Genomic DNA, 12,795 nt, shown 5'->3' on the forward strand with positions numbered 1-12,795 from the left:
AGGGTTGGGCCAATTATAGCTTACGATACGTTCGTACACCTGTTTCTCATGTAACATGAAAAATGATTGGCTATTATTCATGATCAGTGGAGATAACTTCTACCGAATTGTTTTATGGAATCAGACCACTACGCCTAGTTCTTTACAAAACGTGCTAATGACAGATAAAGCGAAAATTTATAGCAGATCATTGAGTTTTTAATATTAAATTCTTGCTATGTCTCGACCCCTAATAGTTTTAATTATTCCGTGCATTCTATCTTTTTATTCACAATGCGCCTCCTACTTTTTATGCAAATATTTATAACTTATAGGCCTATGGCAGTTGCCTTGTCTGCTTTGATTTCTAACGGCGCTACAGCTGTCATTATCAAATGACATAGCGGTTCGGGCTTTATTGCCTGTTTGTCGTCTCAACTAGTAAAAAAAAAGAGAAGGAAACTTAAACAGTTTGAAAGAGACCTTTTACTGAAACTGGACAGACAGGTGTGTTAAAGTGGTGGTCTGTATCCAAGTAAAGTAACAAGAGTTGTGTCCCCCTAATCCGCAACAGGAAGTTTACGTTTGGAGGTCAGATTGCTGTAAGGTGACCGGTCGACGTTTCGGTGTTTCTTCTAGTTTAGCAAGAATGACGGGGGGAAATTATGAGATACCCGACTGGAAAACTTACAAATGGCAGGGAATTCCTGAACTAGAAGAATACCAAAAACTGTTAGCCAGGGAAGGTCTGAAAGACCCATGGATCCGGTAGGTTGATCTTGATTCTGTGTTGTGTAGATTCTAGAGAGATTCAAACCAACTTTCCAAGTATTGAAGTTGAAGTCAATCTGTTTCACAAAGGTGTTGTGAAAGCCTTCTTATACCTCTGTATTAAATGACTGACCTTTAATATGTATTATGTAACAGACATTGCCTGAGTAGAGCGAAGCTGATTGTTGTTAAATATATAAAAGCTGTATGTATGTTAGTTTTCGATAATAATAATATAACTATTAAATTTAAAGTAGAAATTCATATCAGTGTGTTGTGAATGCTCCAATATCCTACAACCCTTGTCAACTGTCAGCTGATTTAGCTGCTGTGAGCATATGTTTTGTTGCCTAGCAACCTATCTTTACTATTTTAGGAATGAAGTATGGAGATATCAACCGGAAATCCCACGACTAATGGATGGTGTAAGATACTCATTTTTTCGGGGGTTTAAATATGCTGCTGCAGCCATGGTTGTCACGATATTGGTGGATAAATTGGTTTTAAAAAAAAGAGGCGGCCATGATGATCATCATTAGATGTAGTTAATATGTTTGAATATCAATGATCCGCGTATAAAAAGTGATAGACTAAAGACAATATGAGTTCACCTAGTGGTGTGGTGATAAACAACAACTAGAAATAAATTTATTGGAATATTTTATGATGTGTCTTCCTGGTCTTTTCGGTGGGACATGTATTTGTATTGTGAACAGTAGTATACATAAACTTACATGTAAGAGGGGGGGGTACCGGGAATTCTTGTATTTAAGCCCTGGTGGGATTAATTTCGAATTTGACCATGTCAGTGATGAAACATTTCTTCTGAAATTAAGCCCAGGGCTTAAATTCGAAAAGAAGAAAAAACGACAAACATTTGGGTTCTTTTTATAATTTTAAATGAAACGAATCAAACTCATCAACAAAAATGGTTTTTAAAACACAATTGTGATACACCGTCACATAAATGTTCTGAAATACAAAAAGAAACTGTCCATAAACTTTAAATTTCAATGCCCGACAATTACTTTCTTACACTCGACAGCCACTGCATATTCATACACATTTAAATTGTCACATTTAGTGTCTAAGATGTCACCTGCAATTGGAGTCCAAAGAGTTTTAAAGATGTGAAACCCTCTCAAGGCACTAACAGTATAATGTACACCAATTCGATGCGACTCCATCAATGTCAACACATGTGGTTTGACCACTCTAAAATAAATTTTAAATTTAAGCCCATGGGCTTAATAACGGCAGGCCTTAAATACGAGGATTCCCGGTACGTGTCATGTATGTGATGAGATCAGTAATATACAGGAGCCTGGGGGTGGGTGGTACTTGAATGTAATGGGAATAGACTTTCGTACTATACGTGAACCTGAGGGAGGGGGGTGATGAGATCAGTAGTATGAACCTAAGGTGGGTGGTACAACGCATTTGTATGTAATAGGAATAGTGGTACACACATGAACCTGAGGGGTGGGTGGGTGGGTGGGGGTGGGGGTACATGTACATGTCATGTGTGTGATGGGAACAGTAGTATACATGATAGGAACATGTAGTATACATGTACCTTAGAGAAGGGGTGGGGGGGAAGAGAGAGAGAAATGGGGTTTAACGTCCATGTAGTATACATATACCTTAGAGAAAGGGTGGGGGGACCTTCAGATCTACATGTAAAAGGTTGTTTTTCTCTCAGGACAGTAGAAGGATACAAGATGCCCAACCCAATTGAAGAGTTCAGGGGAGGAACAATCTAAGTCACCTTTTCCACGAAAAAAGCTTTTTGTGGAACAATCAATTTCAGGTAAAAACGATGGGAGTCACATCAAACCAAGGCCCTTCTGAAATGGCGTCCCGGACAATTGTACCCTTTATTTGACCTTAATTTGCCTGAAAAGTTGAAGTGAGTTGTACTGGTAAATATGGTACGTATTAAACATCATTTTGAAGTTGTGATCAAACTCACTTCTGAAATGGTCTCCCGGACAATTGTACCCTTTATTTGACCTTAATTTGCCTGAAAAGTTGAAGTGAGTTGTACTGGTAAATATGGTTCGTATAAAACATCATTTTGAAGTTGTAATCAAACCCACTTGTTGTTCTGTCGCGTCAAACATTCTCGTCCAGAAGTCTGTTTTGTGTTTCATGCGAAAAGACAAAAATGTGACTTAGATCATTTTTCAACAAAAACACATCTTGTTATATGCCCACATATTAGTGTGGGATAATTTATTTTGTTGTTGCCCAGTCTGTCGGGCCAGGGGATGCATTAGGTCATGAGAGGGTGAACCCTATCGCTATTCAACTGTGATAGAGGCCACATTTTTATTCAAATTTGGTATGAAGCATTTAGGGTCATTAGACGATGAACCCTATCGATATTCATCTTCCATAATATTGTAGTTGACAATGGATCACACGATTAGATACTTGAACTATAATTGAATAAAAACAAGCAATAAATATAGTGGCAATTTATTTTATTGATGATACAAGACTAGAATCTTAATATAATTATAAACATAACCCATATCCATTAATATATAAACACGGTTGACAGCAGTTAACTTAGTAATGGGTCATGATGGGAGATTAGATAAAGAGCTGACAGTTCTCGCCATAATAGTTAAAATCTAGATAATGTTAAGGCAATTTGCTAAAACTTTCAGTCACATTGATCCATTCTGAACCGAGATATAAGCTTTGAGTTTTAGGCCTAGCCTCCATCATCATTACTAAAGTCAGTAGGATAAAAATCACAGTCTTGATTAATCATTTTTGGATTAAATCATCAATAGCATTGAGCAGCAAATGGTCAAGGTCGAAGGTACCAAATTATATTTGTTTCTTTAACGTTTTCCCGTCAAAATGCCACCTAAATCCTGGATTGGGAGTATAGAATAAAAAAAAATGATCAAAAATAAGGTTTTTTCACTCTCTGAAATAGGTTAGGCGCGAAAATAAAAATGTTTAACCAGCTTGGATAATTAATTCCTATTAACTTGTTAACTTGCTCTCAACCCTGTATAGAAGGATGTCACATCAAGACATAAGATGGACTTATAGTTAGATCTCCATGGTAATATAAGAGAGGCCTATAGTTAGATCTCCATAGTAATATAAGAGAGGCCTATATAGTTAGATCTCCATGGTAATATATGAGAGGCCTATAGTTAGATCTACATGGTAATATAAGATAGACTTATAGTTAGATCTCCATGGTAATATAAGAGAGGCCTATAGTTAGATCTCCATGATAATATAAGAGAGGCCTATAGTTAGATCTCCATGGTAATATAAGAGAGGCCTATAGTTAGATCTCCATGGTAATATAACATGGGCCTATACATGTAGTTATATCTTCATGGTAATATAAGAGAGGCCTATCATTAGATCTCCATGGTAATATAACATAGTTATATCTCCATGATAATATAAGATGGACCTATAGTTAATTCTCTGTGGTAATATAACATGGGTCTAAAATTAAATCTCGAGTTAGATCTCCATAAACATAGGTCTAAAATTAGATCTCCATGGTAATGTAATCATACAGAGATTGTCCCATCACTAGTCAAAATAACACATGACATCAACCTAATTCAAAAGAATTTAATTGACAGAAAACAAAGAGTTTCTGTCATAACAAGTATTAACAATCATAAACATTACAATTCCGAATTTTACTTAAAAGGACGAAAAGTGTCCAATAAATACTAATAACGTGTAGATAGGATCCACGTTGGCTCAGTCAGTAAGATGTTGGCTTGCTAACCTGGAGGTTCGGTGTTCGATCCCAGTGTGACCAACAAAGTTCATCAGGATTTTCCAGCATGGTTTCCCCCTTTATGTTAGTGGTGCAGGACTGAGGGCCTGGCAAAGGACAACATATAGTCGTTTGGATGGTACAAAAAACCTAGGTCTTGTGTACACATTGGCGTGCATGTGTAAAAGATCCCATGGCTGTTGGAATTTGATATAAGAGTAGGTCGTAACATCTCTGTCCGCACAAAATTTCTCCTCATAGCACACTGTATGGCTTAAGTCTGTCTTCATTAGCCCAATAGGTGGTTAAAACCCCTACCCACCATTTCATTTTTTATAGATCGGACCATACTGTGTCTGTAAAGACAGTATGTGTATATATGATCAAGAATTTGACGTCAAGGAATTTTGGTTACATCTCAAAATAATTTCTCATCAATGTTACATCCAAAATTAATATTAGACATGAAATGAGTACAAATTATACATTTGTGCAAATATAGCCCTTCCAAAATTTTTTCAAACAACTTTTTTTTGCAACATTAACCCTTGTGTGCATACAAGAGGTATTTCGGAACCCCACAACCATATCCTTAACGTTTGTGAGGAACTGGTTCATAATTGTCTAACGAGAATTTTATACATTTTCAGCTACTTAATGTCCAGTATAATGCTGCAAATAGAACGGAAGTGAGGCAGTGGCAACATTCACCATTTGACATTATCGGAAACAGGGGGTCTTGTGGACCCCTCTCCCCTTTCCTTTCAACATTTTGCTGGATACAAGTGTCTAATCTGTTCTGCATTTTGTGCTAGTTTTGTATTTGGAATCTTTCTTACTGATGATATTTTGTTGGTTATTCTAGTAATCTAGATCTGAAAGCAAATTTAGGTACCCTACCAACCCCATAAAAAGACGATTCTACATGGAAATGACAATTAAGTTATTTGTAGATTTGTATGGTTTCAAAAATAACCAAAATTCCTTGAAATGAAATTCTTGATCGTATACTATATTGTCAATGTGCCCAATAACCAATTTCCTTATTTATATCAAATAAAAATAAAAACTTTAAAAATATTCTCGAGATAGTAATAAACATCATTAACACAAAAAAAAATAAGATTAGATGCTGTCTTGTGTTTGATGTTAGTTGATAGAAATGAAATATCCTTCAGGCATTGGCTGACAAGGTTGAAGGGCATGAATTCAATAGAAAGTAATGTGAAATTTAGATGACCATAACTTCTATTTAATAATTTTCAGACCAAAATGTTTTTTAGCAAGACTAATTTAGACAAGTCCCGAATTCACAAAGCATTCTCAGCCTTAAGTTAAAGGGCCAGTCTCGGCTATATTTTGGAGAATAAAACTGCTTAATTTTGCGTGAAAAGCCCTTAAAAACTGCTGCCTTAGGGCCAAGCATCTAAATCAATATACGTGATACGTTTTATAACAAATTAAATCCACCAGTCTTCATCTGGAAATGGAGACCGGTGTCCCAAGCTGTATTATATGGTGTCTGGATAAAACCAGATTTTTATTCTATAAAAATAATGTGTAGGTGAAATTTACCGTTCGTTATGAAGTACAGCACTTTAAAATGCACTGTTTTGACCTCTAAAAGAATGGCAATAGATTATAAGGTCACCCAATGAAAAAATTGACCTGAAATCTTAAAAGGGTTACGTGTCCGGATAAGCAGTTTTGAAGTTCACGTCCAAGCGACTCAAAATTTTGAGCTGAATTTTTCAGACAAGATAAATACCACATTCCTCTATATTTTGGCGCTTAAATTTCATACGTACACAGACTTTTATTTTCAAGACTCTGTTAAAATTGGGATGGTCCCTTTAAGTTAAGAATTTACTCAACTTTCAATCACTGTTTATAACAAATATTTTTGATCAAGAAACACAAAACTCGTGCTCCACATGTGTATGGCATAATAATAAGTTCTACTGTGACGACTGAATATATACATAGGGAGGCTCGATCGTCAACCCGGAACGTCCAAAATAGACAGAATTGCAATCGAGTGACATGTAATTCATTCCTGTCACTCATGACGTAAACAAAAACAACCAATATCTTTCAGCTGTCACGGTTGGTTGAGAGATTTCCTTATGCAGTCGTCACATGCGTTGTAGCCCGAATTCCTCGTTTTCACCCAATTTACACTATTTTTGGTATTGAGAGAATTCAATTCCAGAACGTTCAGTCGAGCATCCCCTGTGTAATACTATAAATTATATTGGGGTAATTTTTCTTGGATTTTACGAGTAAAAATGACAAAAGTTGCCGTACACCCAACGCACACATGAAATAGAATCTCTACGTTAGTTCGATATTCCCAAAGATAAAGTTGACAGACACAAATACTTCCTAACGTACCACATGCCAACGGCTTCCTCATCGTCGTCGGAAAACACATTAAAAACACCTGAAATATCAAATAGAAATATTTAAAGTTTTAAACAAGTATGAGAGTAGTCTCGGTCACCCAGAACCTCCTAGACCTGGATGATAGAGACTAGTATGAGAGTACAAAATCAACCATGATGTCATCACAGCCATCTTGGAATTCTGAAGTCAATTCTGAAGTTTGTCTATTGATGCAGAATTGTCCAAATTTTAAACAAATATGAGCGCACAAAATGAATCAGAAACCAACTATGACATCATTGCAGCCATTTTGGAATTCTGAATTCCAAAAAACAAGCATGCCAGGTTTTATGTTGATCGCATTATTTGTCAGAGTCTGAGGCTATTTTTGATGGAGCATCACCTCCGAGAACTAGAAGATTTTCAATGGAGCATCACCCCCAAGAATGAGAAGATTTTCGATGGAGAGTCACCCCTCAAGAACGAGAAGATTTTCGATGGAGCATCACACCCAAAGAATGAGAAGATTTTCGATGGAGCATCACCCCCAAGAACAAGAAGATTATTAACAAGTACATGTTTGCGGAACCAGGGGAGAGAAAAGCACTTTAATGTCCACTAGGAGGGGGAGAGAAATGGGGTTTAACATCCACTTGACACAAACTAGGTCATTTTGGGACTAACGTGTGGTTCAATTTTATTTCAATAAATTTCTTGCACGTAGGGGTATATAACAGTGGGAGGAAACCGATGCGGTTGGACAGACGACCCTACTCCTTGTCACGTTCAAGCAGGAAATCGAAACCATGGCACTTGACTCAATGACAGACCTTGTCATTACCCGCAGATGTGTTAAAACCACCTATTCAGATTTTTAGAATTGTGAATTTTTCTGTATTTGAACCATTGTTATCAAACACTTCCTATAAAAGAATAGAATGGTGTTTAATTCACATTACCAATAGATTAGTTTAAAAAAAACTTTCGTTTATTATTATACTTTCGATTACCCAATCAGCATCGGTGTTTCATGTAGGTATTCGGAAATATTAGAATCTGTGTTTTAATGTCACAATATTATAACGTTACCTGACAGACCCAACAGACAATGTGATAACATTACCTAACACATTACCTGACAGACAATATTATAACGTTACCTGATAGACAATATTATAATGATAACATTACCTGACAGACAATATTATAACGTTAACGTTACCTGACAGACAATATTATAACGTTACCTGATAGACAATATTATAACGTTACCCGACAGACAATATTATAACGTTACCTGATAGAGAAAGAATCCACAACATAACATAAATGTGAGTCCATATTGAAATAAATCACTGCTATAATCCTGAAATATAGAAGATATAACACATTACCATGGTTACAAGTGAGGGTGGGGCATGTATTGTTAATTCTCTTTTAGAATAATGTTGATCTCTTTTTTGCCTTTTGTTAAATTATAATCTGCACAAATTGAGATAATGAAGACAGGCATATACAATGTGGTGATAATTTCCAGGGCTGCACTCCTGAGCCTACTCTTATTACAAATTCCAACTGCAAAGGGATCTTTTACGTGCATGCCAAAGTCTACATGGGACCTCTGTTGTTTTCCCCATCCGAACAATGGAAAAAATGGACAATTCAGATACAACTGTCAGCGGGAGCTGTGTCTTCAAAACATGAAGTTTCTTTAATTGAATAAAATAAGACAATCTATCAACTTTTAGAATTAACATAGGCCCAATATCTAACTAACACACCATGCTACTTATATCGATGTGTCCATCCTGAATAACTGCTATACCACAAGCCAGATGTAACTAACACACCATGATACTTACCTCGATGTGTCCATCCTGAATAACGGCTATACCACGAGCCAGATGTAAAAAGGCACATAAAATATTCAAACCAGTTGCTACCCAACCAAAAATATCAAAAGATACATAATGTCTTCTGCTAGAAGCTGTAAATAATAAAAAAAAACTTTTAGATTTGGTTAAAATTCTCTGAATGTCAATTTAGCGATTAAGGAATCCCTTGTATCATACAAGCTGAAATTTGGACATCTAAAGGGAATATCATCCAAAAATGAATCGAAATGAAATGGAATACAACACTTGTCTCTATTGATGTAATGAAATGAAGTGAAATGGGGTTTAACGTCCTACTGTTCTGCTCCTAACCTGGGCTAATGAAGATGAGCATACGCCATACAGTGTGCTATGAGGGAAATTTTGCCCGGGCAGCGGCGCTACGGCCTACTCTTATATCGAATTCCAACTGCCAAGGGATCTTTTACGTGCACGCCAATGTGTACACGGGACCTCAGTTTTCCGTCCCATCCGATCAACAGCTGTCCTTGTCAGGCCCTCCATCCTGCATCACTGACAAGGGGAAACCACGCCGGAAAATCTGAATGAACTTTCTCGGTCAATGCAGGGATCGAACACCTGACCTCCAGGCTAGCGAGCCAGCGTCTTACCAACTTAGCCACGTGATTCCCATCATCCAAAAATGGTTTAATTCCTTTCAATATTTACATAGATATGGTGAATTGAAAATTTGTCAACATTTGCCTATTTTCAATCGATTGAATCAACATGGATTAAACTGCGGAAAATTTCATATGTTTAAAGAAATGAAATATAATGGTGTTTAATGTCCTACTGTTTTGCTCCTACTGGGTTAATGAAGACGGGCGTACGCCATACAGTGTGCTATGAGGGAAAATTTTGTCCTTTGCTAGGTCCCCCTTCCTACACAACTGACAAGACAGAACCACACCGGTAAATCCAGTTGAGCTTTCTCAGCCAACGTAAGGATCGAACATAGGACCTCCAGATTAGCGAACTATCGTCTTACACACTAAGCCACCGTGGCTACCCATATGTTTAGAGGAGCTAAATCTCTAAATCAATATTTTCCATAACATTCAAATTTATAAACAGGAATAAGAATTCAATATTGGTCCATTTCAATAAATGGTGATGATGTTACCCTGTCGTGAAAACACAGGGACGATGGACATTTTATAATCAATCACATCAATATGTGGTCTTAGAGCCTTTAAGTAAATTTTTTACCTGCAGTTCTAAAAGATGATGTTTTTGTTCCGATCTCCGGATAAAGTTCTCCATTAGATATGTTATATGGGGGTCGTAGTTCATATTCTTGTGTTAAAGCAGAAAAATTTAATTTAGTCATTAATGATCGAGGACTGTTGTATTTTGATTTTGTCTTCTGTATAAACATAGCTAAAAGTAGAACATAACACCATTACGATTTTTAACATCACATCACAATTATCATGGTTTAACGTGCTCGGTCCTATTCTCTTTGTGCTCTACACCAGCCAAGTAGCCTCTATAATTAGAAGTCACAATCTTTCGCACCATTCGTATGCTGATGACACGCAAATCATAGATAATTTTCCACCAGAGAGTAAAACAGATTTCTTTCTCAAAACAGTTCCATCACTTGAATCTTTTAAAACAAAACTAAAAACTCATCTATTTAACAGTGCATTTTAGCTAGAGTGGATCCGGATATGTGTGTACATGTAAATAGTGACCATAGAGTACATAGTACGCGCCTAGAGCATGCATTTGTGGATGGGTTGGCGCTTTACAAATATACATTATTATTACTGTTTATGCTCTTACTGGGTTCATGAAGACAGCCATATGCCATACAGTGTGCTATGAGGAGAATTTTGCCTGGACAGTGGCACTAGTGTCTACCCTTATTTCAAATTCCAACTGTAAACGGATTTACCCCGGCTCCCATATTATGGGTGACAGACAAGCTCCAATGAACATACGGAGACCATATATAAAAGATTTCTTAGCCGTTGGAATTTAGCCTCCCTGTCTTCGATACAGCAAAAATCACACATCTTGTTTTAGTCTCAAAATTACCTGAGAAAAAAAATTGCAAAGAAAACTTACCTGTATATAATAATAAAATTATATAGTAGGAATAGGAAATGAAATGGGATTTAACGTCTACTGTTTTGCTCCAAACTGGGCTAATGAAGACGGTTATACAGTAGGTCTACATGTATGTGTACTTAATAATATTATATAGTAGGCCTACATGTACATAATAATAGAATTATATAGTAGGCCTTCATGTACATAATAATAAAATTATTTGATAAACCTGTACACCATAATAAAGTAGATTCAGGAAAAGGCATATACATGTAGAGGGGAGTCAAAATAGGGATAGGTGCCTGACATTTTGCCTGTTCCCAGATCTCCCATTCATTGTAGTAAATAAAATATCTCTTTTAAAAAAGAAATAAAAATGTAAACTTACCGAAATTGATGTAAACATATGGTCTAGATATACTTTCAGCTGTTTTATGATCATGTTCTTGTAAAAACTCTTTCATTATTTCATTGAGAAAAGAGAAAGCCAGGACAGGAGGATAAGATGCATCTGTTAAAACCAAGAAGGTTAACCCAACAGCACTAATCAAACTGAAATATAATAAAATCATGATAAATCCTTGTATTTATATCTATCCAGCTGTAATTGGGTACCGATTGGATGGTGCAAGGTAATTTTAATGTTGCAGAGAAATGGACCCTTGAGGGTTCCAAAAGGAAATGAAATGGGGTTCAGAGTCCTTCTTTTCTGATGCCATGCACAGTTTTTTGAAGAAACTTTAATCCGGACAGCGGCCCTACGAAACAGGACCTCATTTATTTGTCTATCAGAACGAATAGACACCGTTGTTTACCAGGTCCTCCATCCTGCTGGGGCAACCATGTCAGACATCAATAGAGATGGTTAGGGATGAGGGGATATCGAGAACGGAAATAACGATACTGGTACTTCAAAAAATGTTTATTTGTTTGGAGAAAGAGAAATGGGGTTTAACGTTCACTTGACTCAAGCCATTTCGGGATTTACATATGGTTCAGTTTTATTTCAATAATTCACTTGTGTGTATCGGTCTTTAGCTGTATATGTGGGAGGAAACCGGAGGACCTGGAGAAAACACATATGGTTGGACAGGTGACCCTACTCCTTGACTCAATGACAGACCTAATGATGTAAAGCATGACACATTAAACAATTCAATCACCCCCTGAAAGAGATAAAGAGTAATCAACTAACTGTACACTGAATCTACCACAGGGATATGAACATCGATCACTGAATGTGAAATTTCCAGTTTTTCTTGACAAAAGTTTTAAATCTTTGTACGCTTCTTGATAATCCAGATCTTGTTCTATTGGTGATCCATCTGTTGATCCCGCTAAAGGCAGTCCATCCCGCGATCGTGCGATCATCGCAAAATGAATAGACATTATGGAAAAGTATTGTCGTGTACGTAAGCTTACAGACAACTATGATTTTTTCAAATTTTATTACAGGTGAGGCTATCTTTTTCTAAATTTTCTAAACACTGATGACAAGAATGATGTTGTCATTTTATTTTGAAGAACAAATGACTCTTGTTAGTGAGTTAATTCACAAATATCTAATTCATTAAAAAAATTTAACAACTTTCATTTTCAATTAAAAATGTCAGTTGTCACGAGTTGTTCTTGAATAAATCTGAGTATTGGATTTCGTTAATCCGAAACTTTAATTACGTTTACTAACAAACTGGTTCTTTCTTTAAACAATCCAGCAATTATTATGAAAAAGCATCAATTTGAGATAAAGAAACGTGTTACGCTTGATTTTGTTCAATATGTTTACAAACACACCGCCACATCAACCGGAAGTTGGTATTTATTTGCTTTTTTTTCATTAAAGATTTACTTCCGTTTTTGGCCTAGCAACTGTGAACTACTTTTTTTGTTACTGCGCTGGTTCGAAGTATTCAATTATATCTCTAATCAGAA

The 12,795-nt window shown here is 36.3% G+C and overlaps 2 protein-coding genes across 2 annotated transcripts; one reads left to right on the plus strand and one right to left on the minus strand.

The window, feature by feature from the left end:
• Positions 1-532: 532 nt before the first annotated feature.
• Positions 533-1,412, plus strand: LOC126831604 (NADH dehydrogenase [ubiquinone] 1 beta subcomplex subunit 3). The gene is made up of 2 exons (XM_050562200.1): positions 533-747; positions 1,127-1,412. The coding sequence occupies exons 1-2, from the start codon at positions 629-631 to the stop codon at positions 1,287-1,289; spliced, it is 282 nt and encodes a 93-aa protein (XP_050418157.1). The 5' UTR covers positions 533-628; the 3' UTR covers positions 1,290-1,412.
• A 1,791-nt stretch (positions 1,413-3,203) lies between these two features.
• LOC126831598 (vesicle-trafficking protein SEC22a) lies at positions 3,204-12,422 on the minus strand. Its single transcript, XM_050562190.2, has 6 exons — positions 12,059-12,422; positions 11,252-11,415; positions 10,015-10,185; positions 8,770-8,894; positions 8,205-8,273; positions 3,204-6,965 (listed from the first exon to the last, which is right to left on the minus strand). The coding sequence occupies exons 1-6, from the start codon at positions 12,250-12,252 to the stop codon at positions 6,765-6,767; spliced, it is 924 nt and encodes a 307-aa protein (XP_050418147.1). The 5' UTR covers positions 12,253-12,422; the 3' UTR covers positions 3,204-6,764.
• Between the last annotated feature and the right edge of the window lie 373 nt (positions 12,423-12,795).

The sequence above is a fragment of the Patella vulgata genome, chromosome 9 (genome assembly GCF_932274485.2).
Source record: "Patella vulgata chromosome 9, xgPatVulg1.2, whole genome shotgun sequence".
Taxonomy (NCBI): domain Eukaryota; kingdom Metazoa; phylum Mollusca; class Gastropoda; family Patellidae; genus Patella; species Patella vulgata.